Raw genomic sequence first — 24,091 nt, forward strand, 5'->3', positions numbered from 1 at the left:
TTTAACTCATTTTTTCCTAAGCACTTATCTATTCATTTTCCCAAAATGTCTTTTTATTTGCACTGAATCAGGCACTCTTGTTAAAGGATCTAAGGACCGGATCTGAACAGGTGGGTTGGGGTGGGGCTGTTTCTTTTTGTATTTATGTACTTGTATTTTTCTACATTAATTTTGATTCCACCCTCTGTTAAAAGTAAAACCCAATAAAAAGGTTGTTAAAAAAAGAAAGAACTGTCCCTGTATAATAATAGCAATGATAAACTAACCCTCTAGAATGGGCTTCTTCATATAATTCTATCAATCTTAAGTATACTTTATGCAAAAACCTCTGTATTTTTTTTGAGTCAAAGAACATTTGTTAATGCTACTTTTACTAATGACTTGTTTATAACACTTTTAGTACTCGCAGCAGAAGATCCTCAAAGCACAAACCAACTCTAGGCTTGGTTTATTAAATAGCAAAGTCAGGCAGGTTGTTTCAAATCGGACTCTTAATAAAATACAAGTGGCATATAAAGTTTGTTGCAGTTTTCCAGTATTCAAAGTGAGAGTTTGAAATAAAAATGCAGACAAAGTCGAGGCAAAGAAACATTTAAACAGTGTGCTAAGGAATATATCTCCTGATACTACAATAATATCAGTCTGGCGTTATAAAAACAAAACAAAACAAAAGACATTCTCTAGCAAAAATCTAACTCACCTGATTCTTTTCAATACTCAAATATACAGCAATGTACATCATTTTGTAAACAACCTTAAATTCAATAGATAATCTTGTTTACAAGTGCACCTGGAGGAAAAAATAACATTTATATCCTTTTGCATGAAATGACCCCAAAGATCAACCTTCTAGGCAAAAATCAGTGCGTGGCTTCCATCAAGAATAGAGACAGATGTCCACAGCTGTACATGTTACTCCCTTCAGAAATTATACAACAGGTCAAAGGTCCAGGGTCTGCAGCAGTGAGAACACATGCTTGATTTTGACATCTTGAGTCCACAGTCTGTTAGCTCCTCAGCCTCAAAGAGACTCCAAGTTTGGTTGTTTTTATGGCTCTGAATCTGTTTCTACTGACGGGTGCCGGGGGGTAAGGAGAGGTTGGCCATCAGCTCGTGAACAGAAGCAAATATCGTACACTCACCTGAAAGACACACAAGAAATAACAAGGTTTAGGAGGACGGTTTGGAGTGAGGACAGGAGGCAAAACTGAACATTCAAGCTAATACAATTAAGCAAAATGACAAAACAGAGAGGGATGTTGTGCTGAATGTCAGCCCAGAGGACATTTGGGTATGGGCACAAAGACTGTAAGAGTGTTACCAAAGATATAACAGTTGTGCATGCAGCATACTGTGCAGTAGTAACATAGTTAAGTCTTTTAGAAGCTGCTTTGATAGCCTGTGTTACTGATCAGTGCAGAAAAAGACTCACTGTAATATTAATAACTATTATGTAAAACACTTGCAGAAGAATAATATACATATTTTGTGCTGTTAAACTATGCTATATATCTGCACCTTTTTAACCTAGGGTCTAAATTAAATTCAGGAGTAGATAATCTCTTCCATAAAAAGCCCATGCTAGGGGGGTAGAACTTTTCAGAGGTCCCGGGGCTTTCTGGGGGCGGGGCCTCTAATGCTGAAGGTGTCTGATTGGTAGATTTACCGCAATGTTTTTATTCCACCCGTCGTCCACAATAACATCACACACATCTGTGATTCACTTGATTTCTCTTTCTTTCATTAGTTTTTATCTCTTCTATCTTTTTTGTATGTGTGTGTACTTTTCAAAAGAAGTTGTGATTCTCTTGATGTACTGTAAATGTGTCTCTCCCGGTGTTACGGTTTTAAAAGTGACCCTGTAAACTGGAGACCTTCAGCTGAACGTGTCAGTGTTTGTGGAGTTTACACAGCTGTTGAAACACAGAGGGAGTTCCAGGGAATGCAAACTAGTTTCATTTTTATGAAGATTTCAAAATATCCTCATCAGATATTTAATGATCGTCTAAAGACGTTTATGAGGGATGCATCCGGCTGAAAGTCTCCAGTTAACAGGGTCGCGGATTAAACCAAAACACCGGCCGATCTCTGCCACGGCTTGTTGAGTTAAAAAGGATTTTAAAGCCGTGTTGAAACGTCTTTGCTACTCGCGCTTATCTCCTCTCACGTGTTGATTCAGTGAATCCATCTGTGATGTTGAATTTTGGACATTGTTGAATATGATTTTTTACACATATTGATAACAACTTTCAGTGAATGATTTAGAGTTCAAAGTGCAAGTCTCACCCGGTCTGGCAGGGTGCAGTTCATTAAACCTCTTGAGGATGTTGGACACCATGAGTGCTGCTGCCCCAGACGAGCTGTGCTGTCTGGGAATGTCGGCCTGCTGTGTGAGACCAGTCGCCATGTCGTACACGATGGGCACGATGATGCTCACGGGTTCCTGGGGCACTGGGATGCGCTGGGTGAGCTGCAACTGTGAGGCAAACACACACACACACACACAGGGTCAGGTGGGTCAGGTGGGCGTGTGCAGTTCAAATGAGGCTGAACAGGTGTGTGGTTTGTGGAGACATGAAGCTGAGGAGTTCTTGAGACTTACGAAGAAGAGCATCTTGGACTTGAGCACCACAGCGATGGTTCCAGGAGGGGCGATCGGGGGGGCGCTGGGAGGGATGGTGAGGCAGAACTGCACGTTCCACTTCAGCTGTGCAGCCTGGTCGGGGAACTGCAAGAGGAAGACATGTTGTATATGATAGTGCCTTTAAAACACAGAGGCTACTCAAAGGGCCTTCTTGTGTAAGGGAAAAATGTATCATGCTTCCAGAAACATGTTTAAACCGTCATTTTGAACAATCATTTATCACTCAATGTTTTAGGATTGATGTCAAAATGTATTCTACTTGTACACAAAGTGTTAAATGATCCTGCTCCTTCCTATATCAGAGACTGCTTTGCATAAAACAAAAAGCTACCCACCAGCTCAAGCTTCATGATGCGCACACAGTCCCTCAGGATGTTTGTGGGTGCACCCAGCAGCTTTGTGAAGGCATTCAGAGTGTTGTATTTAAAGGGAGGACCAGCAACCTAGAAAGAGTTTAACACAATATGGATTAAAAATAGAATAACAAAGAGTACTTGAGATTTTTGTGTTGGAGTTCTACAACTATCAGGCTTTAATCGGATGCTGCATTCTTACCCGAGTCTCGAAGAACTTCTCCAGCACCTGAAGCTCGTCCTGGGACCAGGGACCGGTGTTTTCCGGAGTGACTTTAAGTTGCAGCGTCTGATAGTTCTTTGGGTTGAGAGCTACGCGGCACTTCAGCACGTCCGTCTTGAACATGATCACCCCCGGCTCGTTAGAGTTCACAATCGATAACTGGAGGAGAGTGGAGAGAGTGGATGAAGTCAGAGGAAGAGCAGAAAAACAAAATGTAAACTAAGAGGAAATTAAAATACACTTTGAAAATGTCTCCACATCTTTGACTTACATTAGCCTCCTGTTGGATGATCCTCTGTAAGTGCCGTCTCATGATCACTGAACCCAGAAAGCGCTCTAGTGGCGAGCAGAGGTAGCTTCCTGCCAGGCCCGGCACCAGGCAGGGAGTGGGTGAGGGAAGCAGAAGCACATGCAAGGCATTGTGGGTGAGGATGGTAGGAATGGAGGCAGCCCAGGGGCGCTGAGGTAGCTTGCGGGGTGGAGGCATACTGGAAGGCATGACTTGTGAACCTGAATCAAAGACAGAGAAAGAAAGAAGGGACAGACACGTTTGAACTCCGGTCATCATGAGGACAAAGCAGCTGGATAGCAACTTAGTGTTTATTATTTCAAGATGATTAAGAAACATTGCATGGAGCTTATGTAACAGTTTGCCCACCAGAGAGCGCTGCAAGGTTTATTTTCTCAGTGTAACATGAGATGAGTACCATGATTGTTTTCTGATGTTATGTATTTATTATTGCTGCAGGGCACTGTGAAAACAAACATTGTGATAAAAATAAGTATGGGACATATGACCAGATATTTTTGATCTACTGGTTTATAATCAACAACTTCAAATGATAATATTTGGGCCCTCAAAAAGGCTCAAAACAAACCCTGACCTTAATTCAACTTAAAGTGCCAGAAACACAGGCACTGACATGGAGAAGGACGGACAGGTGGAGATATAATTTGGACAACAACTTGTGTCTAAATAAACATTATTAAACAACCTGTCTGTCTCTGCTGTGTTTATGAAATATAAAAACGTATATCTTTAATAATCAAGTTTGAAAAGAGATGAAATACAAATCTGCAACATTGATTTGTTGATTTACCTAATGGCCCTGTCACACCTTGACGATTTAGCCAGCTGGCAGACGTTGAATAAGTTATAGGTAAGTTTTCTATAAGTTAAAAGCACACTGAAGCACGCTGGTATACGGCGTAGTACGGCGAGTAAGGATGCAGTGTATGGATCATACGTCCGGCATTCCCCTGCCATAAGTTGTAGGTAAGTTATGCCATCGTTCACACACGTTCAGCTGTGTGTCTGCGTGTGTGTGAGTGTAAGAAGCCTTGGAGTCCTCACTCAGTGTCAGAGAGCAGAGCCTCTGAAACAGAAGCTGAAGGCAGCATGTCGGAGTCTGCTGGTGTTCAACGATAAAGCTGCTGTTGTTGAATTCAATGAAGTTCAAAATGTGACGTTTTTGAAAGAGCAGTCAATAAGTGTAACTTCTTGTAAAGACCAGAGGCTGTGTTCCTGCTGGTTTCACTCCTCTGACACTCTCCACGGCTCATCATGTTCTCACAAAGAGAGACTGCAGAGTTTTAAAAACACAAATGTTTTTTAATCATCAATGCAAGTGCATCTAATACATTATCATTAACGAGCGGCAGCATTTTTATACACTTCGTCAGCGTTTTTAAGCTGACGCACACTTTGCACAAGTGGACTATAGTTGGGCATCAGTTATGAATATGCTAGGGAGGCACCGAAATGAAAATTCTTGGCCGAAACCGAAAACTGAAAATTTGGAAACCAAGGCCGAAAACCGAAACACCAAAATAAATTATTATGCCAATTATTAGTAGGTAGACCGGGGACAGTTGTAACATTTCACTCCTTGGATTTGAGTTTAAGCCATGCATTTTCTGTTTGTGTTGCACAGGCATGTTCTAGGCCATTTATTAGCAAACACTTGAAGCTAGTTTGTGTAGCAGTTTGAACTCACTGGGCTAAAAGAGCTCAAAGTTACAAACAGAAACATCAAAAATGTTACAACTGTCCCCGGTCTCCCCTACCATTAAATTTATGGCTCTGACTGTGTACTGACCTCACTAAAATCAAGGATCTCATTGAAAGTGCATGCCACTCATCTGGTTCAGAGAGACAAGTCCTTTTTTCTGCTCTGTTCTCCTTCTCCTGCGCTGTGCGCTTCTCGGTCTCCAAGCAGGTTCTCTGTATCCATCGCGGCCTGGATCATTTCTCGAGCTCGCTGCTTTATTCCCACATCCAAGTAATGATCTTTATAACGTGGATCAAGTACAGTCGTGATGAAGTGTCAACCTCTTTGCTTAGAAGACGCTTTAGTGCTGCAATTAAAGGAAGAACGGATGCAGACATGTTGGCCCTTATCCAGACGAGCGCGTACTGGCTGCGGTTTTTGCTTGCGTCATCACAACATTCTGTTTCGGCCGTGTTGTTTTGGTGATAAAAGTCGGTGTCCGAATTATTGGTGCATCCCTAGAATACGGTATGTTTACGCCCAAAATTGAAAGAAACATCAGCGTATGTCAGCGTTAGAGGCATTTTGACACGTCGGGAAAACGCTGGCTAAAGCGTCAAGGTGTGACAGGACCATAACAACTCACTTTTCAACCCCACCATCACACACAGGCACATCCTGCTGTCAGTGCTGAAACAACCTGATGTGCAGCCCTGTTTTCTTGTTCACTTGAAATAAATCTTTAGGTTTAACTTCCAAATTCTGTTTATGTGTGTGTTTTAATGATAATGTGAGGCTACATTGAGAAAGCATTACTCACTGGTCCCAGCACGAGGAGAATGAGGGTCGGGGATAGGCGAGTGCAGTGATGGATTACCAGGGGACATCCCATGGATCCTTGCCCCAGGAGAAGGCCCTGAGACCTGGGGTGAGCCCGGCCACTGACCCCTGTGGCTGGGAGACACCATGGCATATGGAGAGCTGGGATCCAGAGCACCTGAGGTACAGGAGAGAAGACAGCGATGAGAAACAAACAGACTTAGAATCATCACAGTAGAAAACAGTGACATGAATATACCATTGTGTGCCCAACTATCTACAACCACTTGGTCCTATACTTGCTGATGTTCTGCAGCCTCAAAGTGCCCTGTAAAGATGTTAGGTTTAGTCTGATCCCACTCGTGCCCGACAGACCAGCGTTTACCACCACCCTGCTGCTTACCGTGGGGACTGGCAAAGCTGGTCTGACCCATCGCTATGCCCAGAGAAGACGGAGACGGGGTGGGCCCAAAAGGAGAGGGTGCCCTCAGAGCTCCACTAGGGGAGCCAGAGGCATGGATGTTCCCTGCACACACACACACACACACACACCAAATGGCTCGTCAGACTCTGAGGTTGACAAGTTCGCTTTGCACACGCAGGCACAGACTCGCTCATGTACACACACACACACACACGCGCACACACACTCCCGAGCAGGGCGGAAGGGCTGCAGTCTGAGGCTGGCGGGCTGAGATGGAGAGGAATGGAAGGAGCAGGACTAAATGCATGCTTTGTTCCCTCTCTGCTGTGAGGCGTGTGTATGTTGCATGAGAAACAAAGCTGATCTCATGGTTTCACAGAAATCAAAACGGGCACACATGGTTGCTTTACCTCTTTCTTTTTTTGGCGTTTACATTAACTCTTGCAACTGAGCAGGGCGGTGGATGACAGCAGTATGGTGTTATCAAAAACAACTATTTGTCGGTTATAATCCTGTGTGTTAGCTTGAAATGCTCGACACTGCTCACTCACACACACCGAGACAAACACCGTGAGGCAAAGTTGCTGTTGTTACCTGGCGACTGGATGGGCATCATAGATTGTGATGGAGTTACGTTAGCGTGGTAGTTCGGAGGCGGTGAAGTGAGAGGAGGGTAAACGCCTCCCCCTGCTCCTCTCATCGTCGGCGGCGGCTGTGGAGCTTGTAAATGGTTGATCAGACTTTCCATCACGTCCACCGGCGAGGGCGGGTTATCGTCTTCGTTGACGGAGCGTCTGCGAGCATCCTGGGTACTGTCCACAAACATATTCAGGAATGTCTGAACACAGGGGAGGAGAGACGAGGAGGACAGAGTTTAGAATTCACATTAATCATCACACTAACAAATATCATTGCTTTTGCTTCTCTTGTGGCCCGCAGACGCATTCTTCTACAATGGAAGGATCCTAAACCGCCATCTGAAAATTCCTGGCTACAATACCTAATGTCCTTCCTTGGGGCAGCAGTAGCTCAGTCCATAGGGGACTTGGCTTGGGAACCGAAGGGTCGCCGGTTTGAGTCCGAGTATGGACGAAGTTTGACAAGTGGACTGGTGGCTGGAGAGGTGCTGGTTCACTTGCCTGGGCACTGCCGAGGTGCCCTTGAGCAAGGCACAGAACCCCCAACTGCTCGGGGTGCACTGGTTGACGGCAGTATCCTCACTCTGACATCTCTCCCTAAGCATGTTCACTGCATGTGTGTGCATTTGTATGTATATACCAAGAAAAAACAGATTGTGCAGCATGTCCAAAAATAGCATGAGTGAAAAAATGTAATTTCCCCCCTGGGGATTAATAAAAGTACCTTTCTTTCTTTCTGTCCTTTATTTAGAAAAAATTAAGTATAGTTCTAGAGGTTGTTCAGATAATTTTAAAAAGACCTGGGGTCCTTTTCTGTCATTTGTAAATTCTATTCCCTCTCTTGAGGACTAATGTGGTGTATGTCTCGTGGGCCAAGTTGTGGAAACTCATTTCAAGATTTTGTAAGTAAGAAATAAGTAAGAACATTTTTTATCTTGATCTATTTATTTATGTGTTTATTATTATTAGCATTATTATTTTTATTTTTTTTGTGGGTTTTTTTGTTCTTCTTTCCGATTCGTGAGTCCTTCCTGTTTTCTTATTTTTAAGATAACATTTCAAAACACATTGGATTGGACTCTAGTGGTTGTCATTGTATGATGCGTTCTTGTTTGTCTGTAAAAATATAAAACTGGGTAACATGCACTTTTTGAATGATGTATACAGCAGAAAAACCTAATAAAAATATATTAAAAATAAAATAAAATCCTCACACTAACTGTCTGTATCATATTTTTGCAGGAGAAGAGCTGTAAGAAAGACTTTTTGTTATTATTGCACAGGATGTAAGAGGCGACATGCTGGAAATGAGAATGGAATCTGGAAAAGGGAAAAACCTAGCCGGACGGTGTGTAATTAAAATAAGCCACACTGCAACTTCAGAAAGTGACAAGTCAACACTGCATTTGTTGTTTTAATCCACACAAATTGATTCGGGGGTTTATTGGCAGGACACATTCTCAGCAAACTGCAGTAACTTCCTGGAGTTCCACAAATAACTCAAGATAAGTGACCTTAAAGAAGCTCGATTTATCTTGGGACATAACCAGACCGATTATTTCCTGCCATATCCTGTTTTCTATGCTGATGTGGCTGCAGGCAGAGACTTTGTATTTTCAGTACAGACTTTAGAGTCTTCCAAGTATTCATTGAAAAACATGTCAACAGGCCACGGTTCAGGATTTGTGGATTAACCCTCTTTAAAAACAGTTTCATGATTTTTGTTTGGAGACAAAAACACTACCTTGAGTCCAGGAGCCGGGTAGAAGCCCTCTACAATCTTCGTGTTGTCAAACAGACTGTAGGCTCCGTCTCTGATGTCCACCACGCCGCGGCTTCGGCAGTAGATGTCGATGCAGTACATGTTCCTGAAGGCCAGGCGGATGTGTGTGGGGGACTGTGGTAGGATGGAGAAGCACTGGTAGGCAGTGTTGGTGCGCTGGGTCAGGCCCAGCATGGGCACTGTTGGTAGCTTGTTGATTGCATTGAGAGGGGCCTGTGTGTCAAAAAGCACCTAAAGAGACAAAAATAAATAGATTACCATGGATAGAACAAGAAAACCAGAGTATCATTCAAGTTGTTTTTAAGCTAGGGTTGGTAGCCACAGAAAACTAGCATGAATTTGAATGTAGCATTTCCTCAGGACTCGATTTTTCACAACTATTTTATTCTCTCACGATTCTCTAACGATTTTCAAGAAAAGTGGATTCAACTCAAAATTTTAATAACTATTATTTTATTTCAATTCTCAGATATGGACAGTTGCAATATATATTTATTCTCTTATTTCCTTTTTCATTTTTAAGGTGTGTTGTAACTCAAATAGAACCACTGCATGCTTTTTTTTAGCACCTTGCAAAAATACTAAAATCACCACACAAAAATACCTTGTTGGAAAATTTTAGAACAATTATAGAGAAATTGAAAGTGAACGATTCCCAAACGAAAGTTTTAAATATCAAAACAAATAAGGTGAATCTCTGTAAATTAGGGATGTACATTTCAAGTATTCTCCTTGATCGATCTTTGGAAATGTTAACGATCAATTATCATTTAATGATTAAAAAAATGAAAAATATTTCCATGTCAAAAAGAATACCAAATGTGTTTTTTCCCCTGAATCAAATTTTCCTTCACGACACAGTGTATATAACTGACTGTATTAAACAGCTACGGATCATATTGAGGTGTTCAAAATGGTAACACGCTTAATATCAACGTGAGGAGCAGGCTTGTAAATAATCTCTGTGGACGCATGGTCATAGAGTGAAGACTCAAGGCTGATTTATACTTCTGCGTCGAATCGACGGCGTAGCCTACGCCGTAGGTCCGCGTAGCTCCCGTACCTACGCAGAGGACTACGCATGTAGCTGACGTGCACCTCCTCCAAAATGTAACTACGCGGACCGCAAGCTCTGTGATTGGTTTGCTTGACGGCTTTGTCTTTCCCGCATTCACAGCACTTCCGGGATCCCGGACATCGGCCGCACATCGGCCGTGTATTTCATCTCCTCCTCTCTATTCTTCATGTAATCATGTCTGTATGATAAACAGCAACATGTATCAGCTGTAGATTAACATAACACGCTCTGAATCGCTGTAGAAAAGTAAACAGAGATCGTAGCGGGGCAGGAAGCAGGCGACCGGCTATCAGAGAGACCACACTGCCCTCTAGTGTTTCGGCGGAGAATTGCTGCGCGACACGGACACACCGACGCACAAGTATGTGGGGCTCATGTCTGCGTCAGCCCCTGCTGCGTAGGGGAGACGCAGAAGTATAAATCAGCCTTCAGACTACAGCATGTGGATTTACTGCAACAGGACAACTGAACAGAACAGAATCATATTTTGGACTCACAGTGTCTAGTTTTCTGTCTACTCGTTCTTATTGAGAAAAATAAGCATTTAAACGTGGTCATGTGTCAGCCGGGAGCGCAACCGGGTCAGAATTAGTCCGGCGGCGGAGAAAAAAGGCGCTCATGGAGACCTGTCACTCAGCCGCAGCCCCCAGCTGACGTCTCCGCTGTGTGCAACACCTTCAGTCAGCTGATTCTGAAACATGCTTTAAACTTAAAACACCACTTAATGATGTTGAACAAGTGGAGTGAAATGCAGATAACGCCTTCTACTATTTAAAAATAATATCCCCATACAAATTTTGTTGAATCGATTTACATCCACCCTTATTTGTATTGATTTTTTACCATCTTGCGATATATCCTTACATCCCTAGTAATAAATAAAACAATAAATAATAAAATAATAATAGTCTTCAAAGGCAGCATATCTGTAACCCTGTCTCTGTGTACCTGCAGTAGCTGCATCACATTTGGATTCTTGTTGAACATCTCCTGTAGCTGATGGAGGATGATATTGTGGCAGTTGGAGCAGCCGGAGTTCGGCCCCACGGTGCCCAGGGCGAGGTGGAAGCGATGGCTGTTGGAGTTCCACTGGATGGTGACGGAGCTGCCCTTGGTGGTGCCGTAGCACAGCACCAGCTTACGGTAGTTGTAAAGCCGCACCTCGGAGAACAGGCTCAGGAAGGATGGCATCTCTGCAAGAGGAAGTGATGAATTCAGTGTGTGGTGACTTCTACACAAGCATGGCTCAAACTCACAGAAGTTAATGTTTGAATCACTTTGAAGATGAGGCGTCACCTTTGTTTCAAGCCATACACTTTAAGTAAAAGCATCTCTAACATACCTGGCAGTGCACGAGAGAAGTTGAGGACACACTGGTAGAGCTGGCTGATGGCGCTCCAGTCGTTAAGGAACATCTCCACCACCTTTCGCCCACCAACCGGCTCCGACAGAGGGTTTTCATAGGTCAGATACACGTGCCGTGTGGATGCTATTGGACGAGGACATTCAGATTTGTATGCATATTAACATTAAGGTTATATTTAGAGGGAGGAACATACATACATACATACAAATCTCTTCCATGCCTTTTTCTTTTGCCTTTTTTTTTTCTTCGATATTTGACTTGATGAATTAATATTTTTTGGTACAGACTACTCTCAGTGATAGCCTGTAACATGTTGTCTGTATTTGTTGTGTACCTTGCTCTTTACTGTGCGTGCTGTTGAGAGGACAGTTGGCTAGAATCAGCTCAGCCACCCAGGTCCGGTTGTTCCTGCCCTGCAGTCGGAAGGTGCAATCCAGTAAGGATTTATCTAAAGCTCTCCTGGTCTCCTCTCCTACACCTTTACAAGGAGGAATCCTGCAAGACAAAAAATACATACACGGTGAAGTCACCACAGCTTTTTTTTATCATACTTGAAGAAATAAGAGTTTAAAAGCATTCTGTTTACTTTAGTAGACGTATTGCATGACTGCTGCCATCACCCTCCACTTGGACTCCCTGGTTTGGGATCTCCATGTTGGACATCTACTCAAACACAGACAGAGAAACATTCAGTGTTAGCCAAACAACACAAGACCGATCAACTGCCAGGTATGACTCAAACTTAAACATGTACCTCTGTTCTGAGGCCAATGAAAGGCATATTGGTGTCACACATTGCTACTAGGTGAGCCAGCTCTTTGTTGAAGGCACACATCTCTCCAGATCGTTTAGGCTTCTTTGGCTCCGATTCCCCCGGGTCCCCTGAATTCTGAAAAACAACAGAAGCAAGAAATTACACAGTGATGGACACTTGGGTACACGTGTCATATCCTCAAACACAAGAGGGGGCTGACCTGTACAAGCAAAAACTGAATACAGGCTTGTGCATTGCAAAGTTGCTACAGCGAGAAGTCTGAACAGTCAGAGCGTCTTACAATATTTCACAGGACTAAAGCTAACCGTTATTTTTTGATTCATGCATTTTGAAAGTAATTTTTACTGGACAGTTAAGTTACAGAAAGCGTCTGTGAATGTGAATGTGTGTGTGTGTGTGTGTGTGTGTGTGTGTGTGTGTGTGTGTGTGTGTGTGTGTGTGTGTGTGTGTGCTCCTCCCCCAGGTCCTGCAAGATGCAAGGTGATTGGTAAACGAGCGGAACCTGCCCGCCAATCAGAGGAGGGCCCTCTGATGAAAGCGCAGACCAGATGAAAGATGGAGGGAGATCAGATAGACACTTGCTCCGTGCCTCCTGTCGTCTGTTAGAGTTGGTAGTGTGAAACTGAGGCATTAGACCTAAACTGGGCCAGGGTTTAGCTTTTGGTTGCCCATACATGTCAAGATGACTTTGTTAGTTTCACTAGGTTAGGGGTGCTGCTCACTTATGTGGTTTGGTTTCGCAGGTAAGATAGGTAGGTTGTTATTTTGACTTCTGTTTTGTTTAGAAAAGGCAGATAGCCCAAACTCTAGGTTAGACTCCTCTTTTGGTTCTACTGTTTTGTTCCTTTGGGTAGTCCTCACCGGTCCCTTTCAGTTGCCTGATTTTGTCACATGCTCAATTTGTTTACTTCTTTTGTAATAAATAACTTTGTTTACCCTTAACACCTGGGTTAATGATACTTCCCTTTCCCCTCACGAGCTAGGTTGTTACAACCTCTTATAAAAAGCTGTATTTTCATCTCTGCCTCAAAATAAACTCCATCTGCCTCATCAATAAGCAAGAAGTTTTACCCTTTAGAGACAGTCATGGTCCCAGAAACCTGCATCATAAGGGCTAACGTTCATGAAATCAAGTTGTGACCATCATCTACAAATAAAGGTTTCCTTAATAGCTATTTTTATCAGCAGCTACCTTTCTCTTAGTCCCAGGCCGTGCCCCTCTCCCTGCCGTGGTGTCTTGAACGAGGTGTTCTAGGTTGGGTTTGAAGTGCTGCAGGAGCTGTGCGCACATGGGTCCGTCTTCTCCTTCCAGCTGAGACACTGACAGGAAAGAGTACTTGTACTGCAACGCTGTGGGACTGCTCGGCACTTCAAGCATCTCCACCACCTGCATTAAAAAGAGATGAGGAGTGGAAAAAGAGAGGGATTGAAAGATCCAAAGAGGAGAATTTGAGGGAGGATACAACACTGAAAAACTGAACGTAAAAAAGGAATTGTATTAAAGTCCTATGAAGTGTGAAGTATGGGTTGAGGAACTCACAATGTAGCACTGCGGAAGACGTGTGAGCTTAATGAAGAGTTTGTGTTTTGACAAGCTGCCAACAGGGTGAGAGGCAGAGTTCGATAGGTGAAGGACGTCAGTGCACACAGTGGGAAGGTGTTTCACAGACTGTCGACTGCGCTGCTCCCCCAACCAGAACCTTGTGAGAGAGAGAGAATGGAAAAAAAGACTCAATGTCCCGCTGAAATCTATGTTACAAAACATCTCAGTTTCATAGCTCACGCTGGTACTTGCAGCATTCATACGTAACACAGACTCACAGGCGATTCTCAACACCTCATCTTGCCACCTGCTCAGCCAAGTGATGCTACTGACAGCTACTGTGGATGACGGGAATTACTCAGTTTGACGAGCTAGAGGCGGGAGGCAGGCGTCAGACTGAACTGCCACTGTTATCTTTCACCCATGCCAAAAAAAAAAATGTCCTGCTTTCCCTGAATAAACATATTGTGTTCATGCCTTTTCAAAAAAATAGAAAAGCTAGACTTACTTCAGTTGCTGAAGCCAAGAGACGATGCGTTTCATGTCATCGTTAATGGTCTTTTCAATGTCGTCCAGCATGGACTGATCTGGAAGGAGGACACACCACAGTTCATGTTTTAACAAAGATGAGAATGTGAAACTGGACAAGTTGAATCACAGAAAAACTAACGACACACGACCTAAATAAACACGCTTAGTTTGAACCAAGACAGTGAACAAAGACTAAACAGAAAAACAGTTAAGTGTTACATTTTGCGGACTTACCTAATCCATACAGCATGGGTTGGAACATGCCAGAATGCAGGTCAACAAAAATGTGTAAGCACTCTGAACGACCACACGGCTCCAGTATTGGAATAACCAGAGTAGGTAAAGCCGTCTCGATGAACGCTGAAAACAGAAATAAAAACAAACCCAAATGTAAGAATCACTGTAAATGTTGCAGACGTCTCAAAAGGTGCTTTTCCAGAGCAGGAACTTTCCCTGGGAACTACAGAGGTACTCTGTTAACTCTTTTCAACCAACGCAAACCGTGTTGTATTTCCGGGCTGGTGCTTGCGCTGGTTCGGACCCAACACGGCACCCGTTTGTTTTTGCGCCCACTCAAGCCCGTGGAAGAGGTACGTCATGATGTCAGATTTACTTGACCACTTTTCCCAGCAGCGCTAGCGCCAACTTTCCCTCACAACATCAACGATGGCTGACAACAGCAGCTTGTCTCCTCGGCCGACCACTGCTTTGGCCTTGAATCCATTAGTCTCTTTTATTTTTTCGCTGCAGGACAATGGGGAAACACGTTTGATGTGTGTTTTTTTTAATCATGGCAACCCCGCCCCTCACCCCTGACGCAAGCGGTTCGCAGTTCTAGACCTGCAAAGAGTTGGAGCCGCTCTGGAACTGGTTTTCCCGGCCAGGAGCCGGTTCACTCGCAGTAGAAACACAAAAAGAAACGGTTCTCAATTGAGTGCCGGCTTTCAGGGCCAGCTCCGAACCGGCCCCGAAACTGCCTCGGTAGAAAAGGGGCATGTGCGATTCTACAACAGGAACCAGGGACTAAATTTAGTTCTGGGGTAGTTGCCCTATGCTTGGAAAAGTCCCTGCTAAAGGGGCGGTACTTTCTAAAAATCCAAGAACTTTTGGGGGCAGGGTCTGCAAAGCTGAACGTTTCTGATTGGTGGAGTGTTTTGTTTTTAGAAAACAATCTGAAGTAAATCTAAGTGAGAGATATAAGGGAGGATATGTGATGAAGCATATTCCCAAGATCTCACTGGTATTCTAAAAATGCAATGTATCAGAATCAAGACCACTTAAATCCCCTTTTTAGCCTTAAATAATTCTCTCTACACTTTTTGTTTCAAGTGTCACTAATCAATACGAGGTTGCAGCCGTTGCTTGAGACAGGACCGGTTTCTGTGAATGAGCACATTAGGTACTTAAGACCTTATTAAACTATTTGAATAACAAGAAAGCAGAGTAAATACATACAGTTGTCACTGGGATTGCTGGCCTTTAGAATGGCCTTCAGTTCCTGCAGCTTCTGATGGGAGCGGGCATGCACACTGTCGATCAGAAGCTTCTCCACTGACAGATGGTCGATCTAGAAAGAGGAGGAGAGGAGCAGACGTTACTGAAGTGCAGGAAATTTAAAAAGTAAGCTGTGCTGCCCGTAACTGAGCAATGCATAGAAAACACATCCGCCTTACCTTCATAGCTCTCTCCATTAACTTGGAGTCACAGGCGGGGAGAGGAGGCTCATGGGATATTTGCAATGGCTTGGATCCATCGGATTCATCAATCTTGATGGTGACTTTGTGAACTGATGCTGTACCTGTTTTCCTCCCCAGAACCTGTTGGCTAGAGTAGAAGAAAAGTAGTGATTAGACTTTGAATGATAAAACAATTAAACAATTATCTGAAGCTCCTATAAACATTTAGTTGGGCAGTATAATGAGTTGTCCCAGAATAATACACACCTGTTTTTTATATTTCCTGTTTTTGAATCTAGCTTTAGCTAAAAACAGCTTATGTAGACATTTTCTTTTAGAAGATAGAATTGCAAAAAACGACCTCAAAGTAGCGTCATACAACAGGAAATGAGGAGAATGTGCTCAGGTGAAGAGAGGGTTATAAAAGCAAGATACTCTCCTTGGAGTGTGCATAAATTAAGTTTTGTATTTGCTTTGTCATGTTTTTTTTTCTTTGATTTACTTGATGCTTTGTTCCTTTCTTGCTGTAAACTCAGTCTTTATTCCTGTAAAGCTAATAATGTGATTTAGGGATGTCCACAATTAATCGAGTATCGATTAATTGATTGTTAAGAACTCACGTGGAACACGTTAGATCACGTGGAACAAACATCATGTGGTCTCATATTTGGTTCAGCTATCAGGGAGGTGTTTTAAGTTTAAAGCATGTTTGGATGTGAATCAGCTGACTGAAGGTGTTGCGCACAGCAGAGACGCTCAGCTGGAGGGTGCAGCTGAGTGACAGGTCTCCACGAGTGCTTTTTTTCTCCGCCGCCGGACTGATTATGACTCGGTTGTGCTCCTGGCTGACACCTGACCACGTTCACATGCTTATTTTTCTCAATAAGAGTGAGTAGACAGAAAACTGGACACTGTGAGTCTAAAATATGTTTCTGTTCAGTTCCCTAGTTGAAGTCTGAGCCTTCACTTTTATGACTGTGGAGATTATGAGCCTGCTCCAAACGTTGATATTCAGCGTGTTCATATCATATCATTTTAGCCTGTACATATTAGCAATGCCTACTTGTTCTTCTTTTTGTGTTTACAGTTGTTATTATTATTGTTGTTATTATTATTATATTTTTATTCTTGTACAAAGAGAGCACAGCTTACCAAGTCAAATTCCTTGTGTGTTCAAGCATACCTGGCCAATAAAGCTGATTCTGATTCTGTTTAACATTTTTTAACACCACCTAAATATGATCCGTAGCTATTTAATATCGTCAGTTATATACATTGTGTCGTGAAAGAAAATGTTTATGTTTTTTTGAATGATTAATCGATAATTGATCGTTCACATTTCTAAAGATCGATCATGGAAAATACTTGAAATTTGCATCCTAATGTGATCATATTTTTGGTCTCTGCCTGCATTCTTTTGTTCACTGCCTTCAGTCTTGATCTAAAAAAGTCATTCAATTTTGGTAGTTCCTTAAGAAAAACAGTGAACATGTTTATATCTATGTGAAGAAAACTCATTGACTCTTACTTCCACACGGTGAGAGTGAGGTACTTTGCAGGCATGTATCTCTCCTCCTGCACCAGGTCGCCCCACCGCTCTCTGATCAGCATGAGAGTCTGAGAGTGGAGCACCTCGAGCTGCAGCGACAGACAGAAGGAGTCTGGAAACAATGTGGTTAAAGAAGACACGGTGTGGGAAAAAATACCGAGGCCAGGTGAGTAGAGATGAAGTACTACACACATCTACCTCCATTAATATTCATAACACACGCACACACATATCCTCAAGACGCACACACTCTGGTGAGTATAAAAAGGGGTATTTGTACCCAGCACAGACTGCTCTTTGACACGGTGAGCTGCATTGCGAGCATTGGCTGGGGGGGGGAAGGCAGAGCAGGGATGTACTGATTAGCATTGTGATAAGCACAGTCGTACTTTTCCTGCATGCTTGATAAGGGTCTCTAAAGTTAGCATGAATCCTAACGAGGTGCTGTTTCTCTATTCCTTTTACTGATGAGTCTGAAGGCTCTGACTCTGGTTGTTAGGTCAGATCAAACCCTCTTCTACATGTATAAGTTGTAGCAGTGTGATTCATGTCAAGAAATCACAGGCGTACTATGCAAATGCTATGATAAAATGGTTTACACACTCATTAGGCTGCCATTTTCCCAAAATTCAGAGATATGTCAAACCCTCTTGGTATGGTCTTCAGCATCAGAAACAACCATCTCCATAAAGAGATACGCACCTCACATGACCTGACCAGGTGACAGGCTGTGAGGAGAACGGAGAGGCCCTTTTCCTGTCAGTAACAAAAAAAGGGTTGTGTTTTTTTTGAATGAAAAAAAAGAGGCCGTTCAGGAGGATGCAATTCTGCAGCTGTGTATCTCATTAGAATGCTGCATGGGTCTGCTGGACCAGTCAATACTCTATATGCTCAGACACACTCTCCCACCCTGCTGCAGCAGTCCACATCAAACTGGGACTAAGGCCAAGAGTGTTTGTGGTCGTACAGGACGCACCCAAAATGTCTGTTTGGGCATGTGTGCTAGTAGATGAAAATATTCAGAGAAAGGATACGCAAGCAGTTGTACATGTCCTGTAGGGGTTTTTCGTCTGCGCATAGACGGGCCTGGACCAACTCGTGGATGAAGTTCACCTGCAAACTGTGGACCAAGGCTCGGCCATCTGTCAACGAGGGGGAGCATTAGAATGGGGTGACACATAGAAAACAAACAAAAGTTAGAGACATAAATGTAGGAATGGAAATTAAAAATAAATGACATCCACTATGCAGCAGAGCTGGATTAGTGCATGACTTACCTCCAGTTTCTTTGTCCTCCACAAGAATCTCCAACTTCAGCAGCCTCCAGGGAATATCAGGGTCATCTCCCATCACTGTCAAAGTGGCCTCAAACTCTCCTTCCACACGAAACTTCACACGCCCATTAGCTACGCAAAGTTAGACACAAGCAAATAGGGCATTTGAGACACTCCTAATGGAGATACGTCTGAAATCGACAGGTAGAATAAGTGGTCTTCACACAAGCTGCTTACCAACTGTGAGGTTTGCTAGCTGAGGTGGGAGGTCTGTGGTGACGAGGCGGTGCCGTAGAATCTGATTCAGCTGACTCAAGGTGGTTTGCTTCTCAGTCTTGGTGATGGGGTCTGGAGGAATGATCTTATCCTGCACAAATGGACACAGACAAAATAAACAGCTGAGCCAACACACCAAAAACACAACCATTCCTCAAAGCCAATCTGAACTTTAACTTCTTTTATCCAAGGGTAAAGGTTAAAGTCTGAATACTTACTCGTATGCATGTTGGCAAGCGTGGGTATGACCCTGTGGTGAGAACATCAATGGCGAAGGGGATGGCAAAGCTCGGCAAACGAGCATGTACAAGAGCATCTCTGGCCAGCGATGCTAGCCTATCAGCAGTGTCCACAAACAGGATGGCCTGCTGATCCAGGAAGCTGGAAATCATCTGTCACAATGGAAACAATGAAGAGAGATGATAGTGAGTATATTTGTGTGCTGAATGATGATAAGCAGACAATTTGTAGAGTTTCATAAAAATATACAGAGGGAGGTCAGTAAGGGAGGTCACAACATACCGCACATTTCTCAACTTTCCCTGCATTGCTCGCCCATTTCACTAAGGCTAGCAGTCGCACAAAGAGCTGTCTGGTACGACTGGCAAACTGGACAATCTCCATTTTTCTGGTTTAGGAAACAAGAATTAGGTTTATGTGAAATAAGAACAGCATTACAGTATTAGTGAAAGAACGATGATTGGTCAAGTCGGACATCCAAAGACACATACCTCTCCATGTCTGTTTTCCTGGGAAGCCTGGAACATAAATATCAGAAGAGTTAAACACACTGTGTTTGTTTTACACAGCCTACTTTACCCTCTTAACGTCCAACTAAATCAAATTGTTATTATTTTCTTACACTTTATTTTGATTGAAGTTTACAATTATTTGAAAAAAAGGCACAGACAAACAAAATTACAGTTCTGTACAACAACAGGGTCAATAGATTTTGTTGGTATTATTTACATAACTAGAGAAGAGGAGCCTAGCACAGGATTCATTTCCTTCCTTTTGTAAATATTTCTTCTTTATGTCTACACAGTGAACATCAACAGAGTATATTTTATGTAATATCAGCCAACATAGTAAGTCAAGAGCCACCGGCCAACGTCTTTGGGGAGAAATCAAACTGTTTTTTTTTAACCTTTATTCTTCTATTTTAATATTATTTATTAATTTTGAGAATATCAATGAAAACTTTGAATGAATTCTAAATATTTTGTAATTAAAAATCTGTTATTAATAATAATAATAATAATAATAATACATTTTATTTAGAAGCGCCTTTCAAAACACTCACGTCGCTTTACAGACAGATTAAAACACAATAAAAAAAACAACACGATAAAATAAATAAAAACAACAAACAAAGTAACACCAAGTTAAAATGAAGCAGTGGAAATTAAGCAGGGAATGCAGTTTGAAACAGATGGGTTTTGAGTTTTGATTTGAAGAGGGGTAGTGGGTCAGAGTTTCGGATGTCTGGGGGGAGTGAGTTCCAGAGTTGGGGAGCAGAGCGACTGAAAGCTCTGCTCCCCATGGTGCTGAGACGGGCAGGGGGCACAGAGAGGTGGAGGGAGGAGGAGGAGGACCTGAGGGAGCGAGAGGGGGTGACAATGTGGAGGAGATCAGACAGGTACGGGGGGGGAGAGGTTGTGGATGGCCTTGAATGTGTAAAGGGGGATTTTGAAATTGATTCTGAGTTTGACCGGTAGCCAGTGGAGCTGCTGGAGGACAGGGGTGATGTGGTGAAAGGAGGGGGTTCTGGTGATGATGCAGGCTGCAGAGTTTTGGACCAGTTGTCCAAGTTATTGTGTCTTATTACTCGGCAGAAAACTTTGACTTGCCTCAGTGTATGACAGGTGCATTAGAAATAAACCTGTGTTGCCTAACATGTGATGTTTGTTTGTTATTACTAGTATGTTGCTTTATGTTTAATATTAAAGCATTGAGTTTAACACATTTTATTGCTTTAAATGTGCACATTTGTATGTGAGGCCCTACATGACAGATGACATGTAGACTTGTCTTTTCTATAAATGCCCCTAAGCTTTGGTACTCTCTGCCTCTGGACATCAAAACGGCGAGCTCTCAGGGTGTTTTTAAAAGTAAACTTAAGACTAACCTTTTAATCTAGCTTTTAATTTGGAGTAATATATTTTCAGCCCTGGACTGCATTATTATTTGTATTATTTTAATCATTGCTTTAAAATTAATTTATCTAATTCAATTATTTATGTATCTATTTATTTCTTGTACTCATCTGAATTTGTTAACGCTACCTCATTTTCAACTTTTCTTTTCACTATTACTTATTTTATTAATTTTACTGTGTTGATTTTATTTTATTTTTAAGTATTTTATTTATAATCATGCCTTTTATAATTTTACCATTGCTGTTTTTTTCTCTCTCTCTGTTATTCTGTGAAGCACATTGGGCTGCATGTTTTTGTGTATGAAAGGTGCTCTATAAATAAGTTGAGAGGTGGCGTTGATTAATATAATGCAACTTTTATTTTTATCACAACCTTTTGCAGGGGAAAGGATCCAGGTAGGAAGAAACTGTGACTGATTCAAGTGGTTCATCACCAGCCTGGTATCCATCATCCTAGTCTACCCTCTTATGGCTGCAAACTTAACGTCCAACTAAATCTAATTATTTTTTTAACCTTGATTCTTCTATTTTAATATTTTTAAATAATTTTGAGAATTTCAATGAAAACTTTGAATTAATTCTAAATATGTTACTGCTGCTCTTTGTAATTTAAAATATGTTTGTGTGTCTTATTACTCTGCAGAATACTTTGACTTGCCTCAGTGTATAACAGGTGCATTATAAATAAACATGTGTTGCCTAACCTGTGATGTTTGTTTGTTATTACTTGTGGGTTGCTTTATGTTTAATTGAGTTTAACTCGTGTCATTGCTTTAAATGTGCACATTTGTATGTGAAGCACTTCATGACAGATGACAGAGGCTATATAAAGTGGAGTTGATTATTATAATGCAACTTTTACTGTTATTACAACCTTCTGCAGGGGAAAGGATGGAGGTAGGAAGAAACTGTGACTGATTCAAGTGGTTCATCACCAGCCTGGTATCCAACATTAAAACACACATCCTAGTCTACCCTCTTATGGCTGCAAACTTAACATCGGACTAAATCTAAAAAGAAATTTTAACCTTTATTCTTCTATTTTAATATTTTTTAACAATTTTGAGAATTTCAATGAAAACTTTGAATGAGTTTTAAATATGTCACTGCTGCTCTTTGTGATTTAAAATATGTTTGTGTGTCTTATTACTCTGCAGAAAACTTTGACTTGCCTCAGTGTATAACAGGTGCATTATAAATAAACCTGTTGCCTAACCTGTGATGTTTGTTTGTTATTACTTGTGTGTTGCTCTATGTTTAATATTAAAGCATTGACTTTAACACATTTTATTGCTTTAAATGTGCACATTTGTATGTGAAGCACTTCATGACAGATGACAGAGGCTATATAAAGTGGAGTTGATTATTATAATGCAACTTTTACTATTATTACAACCTTCTGCAGGGGAAAGGATCCAGGTAGGAAGAAACTGTGACTGATTGAAGTGGTTCATCACCAACCTGGTATCCAACATTAAAACACACATCCTAGTCTACCCTCTTATGGCTGCAAACTTAACATTCGACTAAATCTGAAAAAAAATGTTAACCTTTATTCTTCTATTTTAATATTTTTTAACAATTTTGAGAATTTCAATGAAAACTTTGAATGAGTTTTAAATATGTCACTGCTGCTCTTTGTGATTTAAAATATGTTGTTGTGTCTTATTACTCTGCAGAATACTTTGACTTGCCTCAGTGTATAACAGGTGCATTATAAATAAACATGTGTTGCCTAACATGTGATGTTTGTTAATACTTGTGGGTTGCTTTATGTTTAATGTTAAAGCATTGAGTTTAACACATTGCATTGCTTTAAATGTGCACATTTGTATGTGAAGCACTTCATGACAGATGACAGGGGCTATATAAAGTGGAGTTGATTATTATAATGCAACTTTTAATGTTATTACAACCTTCTGCAGGGGAAAGGAACCAGGTAGGAAGAAACTGTGACTGATGGTATCCAACATTAAAGTCATTCATCAAACTTTTACTTTCGGATCTTCATGCTATGTGTTGTGTATCGGTACGCCCCCTCATATAGCAGTGATATATTCAGAGCTTCCACCTACAGGGTTAACATGAAACGAGTCTCCTCTCATTGATGGAGCAGTAGTGTTTACTTGTGAGATTTTAAAGAAGAGCATCTTCACCAGTTTACAAATGTTAGCAGCCTGTTAGCTTAATTTGAGGCCTACACCGTTGATGTGTTACTTACAGCTCTGCCAGCAGGGTGATTTCATGGTAGGTCCTCTGAAGAAGGAATTCAATAAGCAGACTGAGTCGGACCCCCTGTGTAGCCGGGGTCCCGGGTGGTGGTGGCTGTGGACCCGAGACCACCGGACCTCCGAGTGGGACGAGCTGCCCATCTGACCCGATCTGCACCGGAGCCATTTTACAATGACGATCAGAGCTAAGAAGCTACTGCGATGAACTCTCACCGCTACAGCAGAAAACTAGAGATTTACAACGGCTGGAAGAAAAACTCACAGCCTCACAACATATCTGTGTTAAGACGAGCTTAAGGGGTAAGCCGCAAGTCTATTTAACTACAGAAAACTCAACAAATACGCGAATGTTGGGAACTCATTACGGAGGGGGTTCAACGCTGCTCAGCCGCCATCTTTGCTGTCTCAACGTCGGTCCGGTCTGAGAGAAAACCCGGATTAGATCTTCACGGATCGGGAGCCAGGGCAGGAGGGGTTTCTTCTTGTTGCTGTTGTACGCTAGGTCATTGGTTTTCAGGCCAGGGTAAGTGTGAGAAAAAAACAGAATGTTCACTGCTCAGCATTTCACAAGTGTGTGGTCACTAATATTTGGCTCAATGGTTTAAATACACGTTAATGGTTTTTAGGTATCTGTTGGCCTGGCAGTAAATGACAATATGTTGGCTATTTAACTGTTAAATCAATTAAAATATATTTTTTGTAAGTTCTTTTAATTGGTACTTTGAGTCTTACAAAATGTCTGTATCAAAGGTATAGCTC

At 42.0% G+C, this 24,091-nt stretch overlaps 1 protein-coding gene across 2 annotated transcripts; it reads right to left on the reverse strand.

Annotated features, from left to right (window-relative positions):
• Positions 1-431: 431 nt before the first annotated feature.
• Positions 432-23,805, reverse strand: med14 (mediator complex subunit 14). Of its 2 annotated transcripts, XM_034693799.1 has the most exons (29): positions 23,323-23,804; positions 19,675-19,701; positions 19,466-19,571; positions 19,162-19,335; positions 18,905-19,034; positions 18,671-18,799; positions 18,428-18,535; positions 17,373-17,505; positions 15,842-15,992; positions 15,624-15,735; positions 14,403-14,528; positions 14,146-14,224; positions 13,635-13,794; positions 13,287-13,481; positions 12,074-12,208; positions 11,906-11,982; positions 11,654-11,814; positions 11,296-11,442; positions 10,902-11,146; positions 8,837-9,106; positions 7,049-7,292; positions 6,434-6,556; positions 6,032-6,208; positions 3,492-3,730; positions 3,200-3,379; positions 2,980-3,087; positions 2,603-2,728; positions 2,287-2,476; positions 432-1,142 (listed from the first exon to the last, which is right to left on the reverse strand). In XM_034693799.1, exons 1-29 carry the CDS (start codon positions 23,496-23,498, stop codon positions 1,069-1,071), a joined length of 4,302 nt encoding a protein of 1,433 aa, XP_034549690.1. In that variant the 5' UTR covers positions 23,499-23,804; the 3' UTR covers positions 432-1,068. The 2 variants fall into 2 exon arrangements, with proteins under 2 accessions (XP_034549690.1, XP_034549691.1); XM_034693800.1 differs by lacking the exon at positions 6,434-6,556 and having other exon boundaries at positions 23,323-23,805.
• Positions 23,806-24,091: the final 286 nt, after the last annotated feature.

This window comes from Notolabrus celidotus, chromosome 10 (assembly GCF_009762535.1).
Source record: "Notolabrus celidotus isolate fNotCel1 chromosome 10, fNotCel1.pri, whole genome shotgun sequence".
NCBI classification, from domain to species: domain Eukaryota; kingdom Metazoa; phylum Chordata; class Actinopteri; order Labriformes; family Labridae; genus Notolabrus; species Notolabrus celidotus.

What these genes read in the sequence shown, in the direction of transcription:
- med14 (XM_034693799.1), bottom strand. Translation starts at nt 23,498, where the DNA reads ATGGCTCCGGTGCAGATCGGGTCAGATGGGCAGCTCGTCCCACTCGGA. An exon ending in GGAAAGTTGAGAAATGTGCG is followed by an intron (nt 19,336 to 19,465) that starts GTATGTTGTGAC and finishes CCATTGTGACAG; the next exon opens with ATGATTTCCAGCTTCCTGGA. An exon ending in TCATTGGCCTCAGAACAGAG is followed by an intron (nt 11,983 to 12,073) that starts GTACATGTTTAA and finishes GTGTTTGAGTAG; the next exon opens with ATGTCCAACATGGAGATCCC.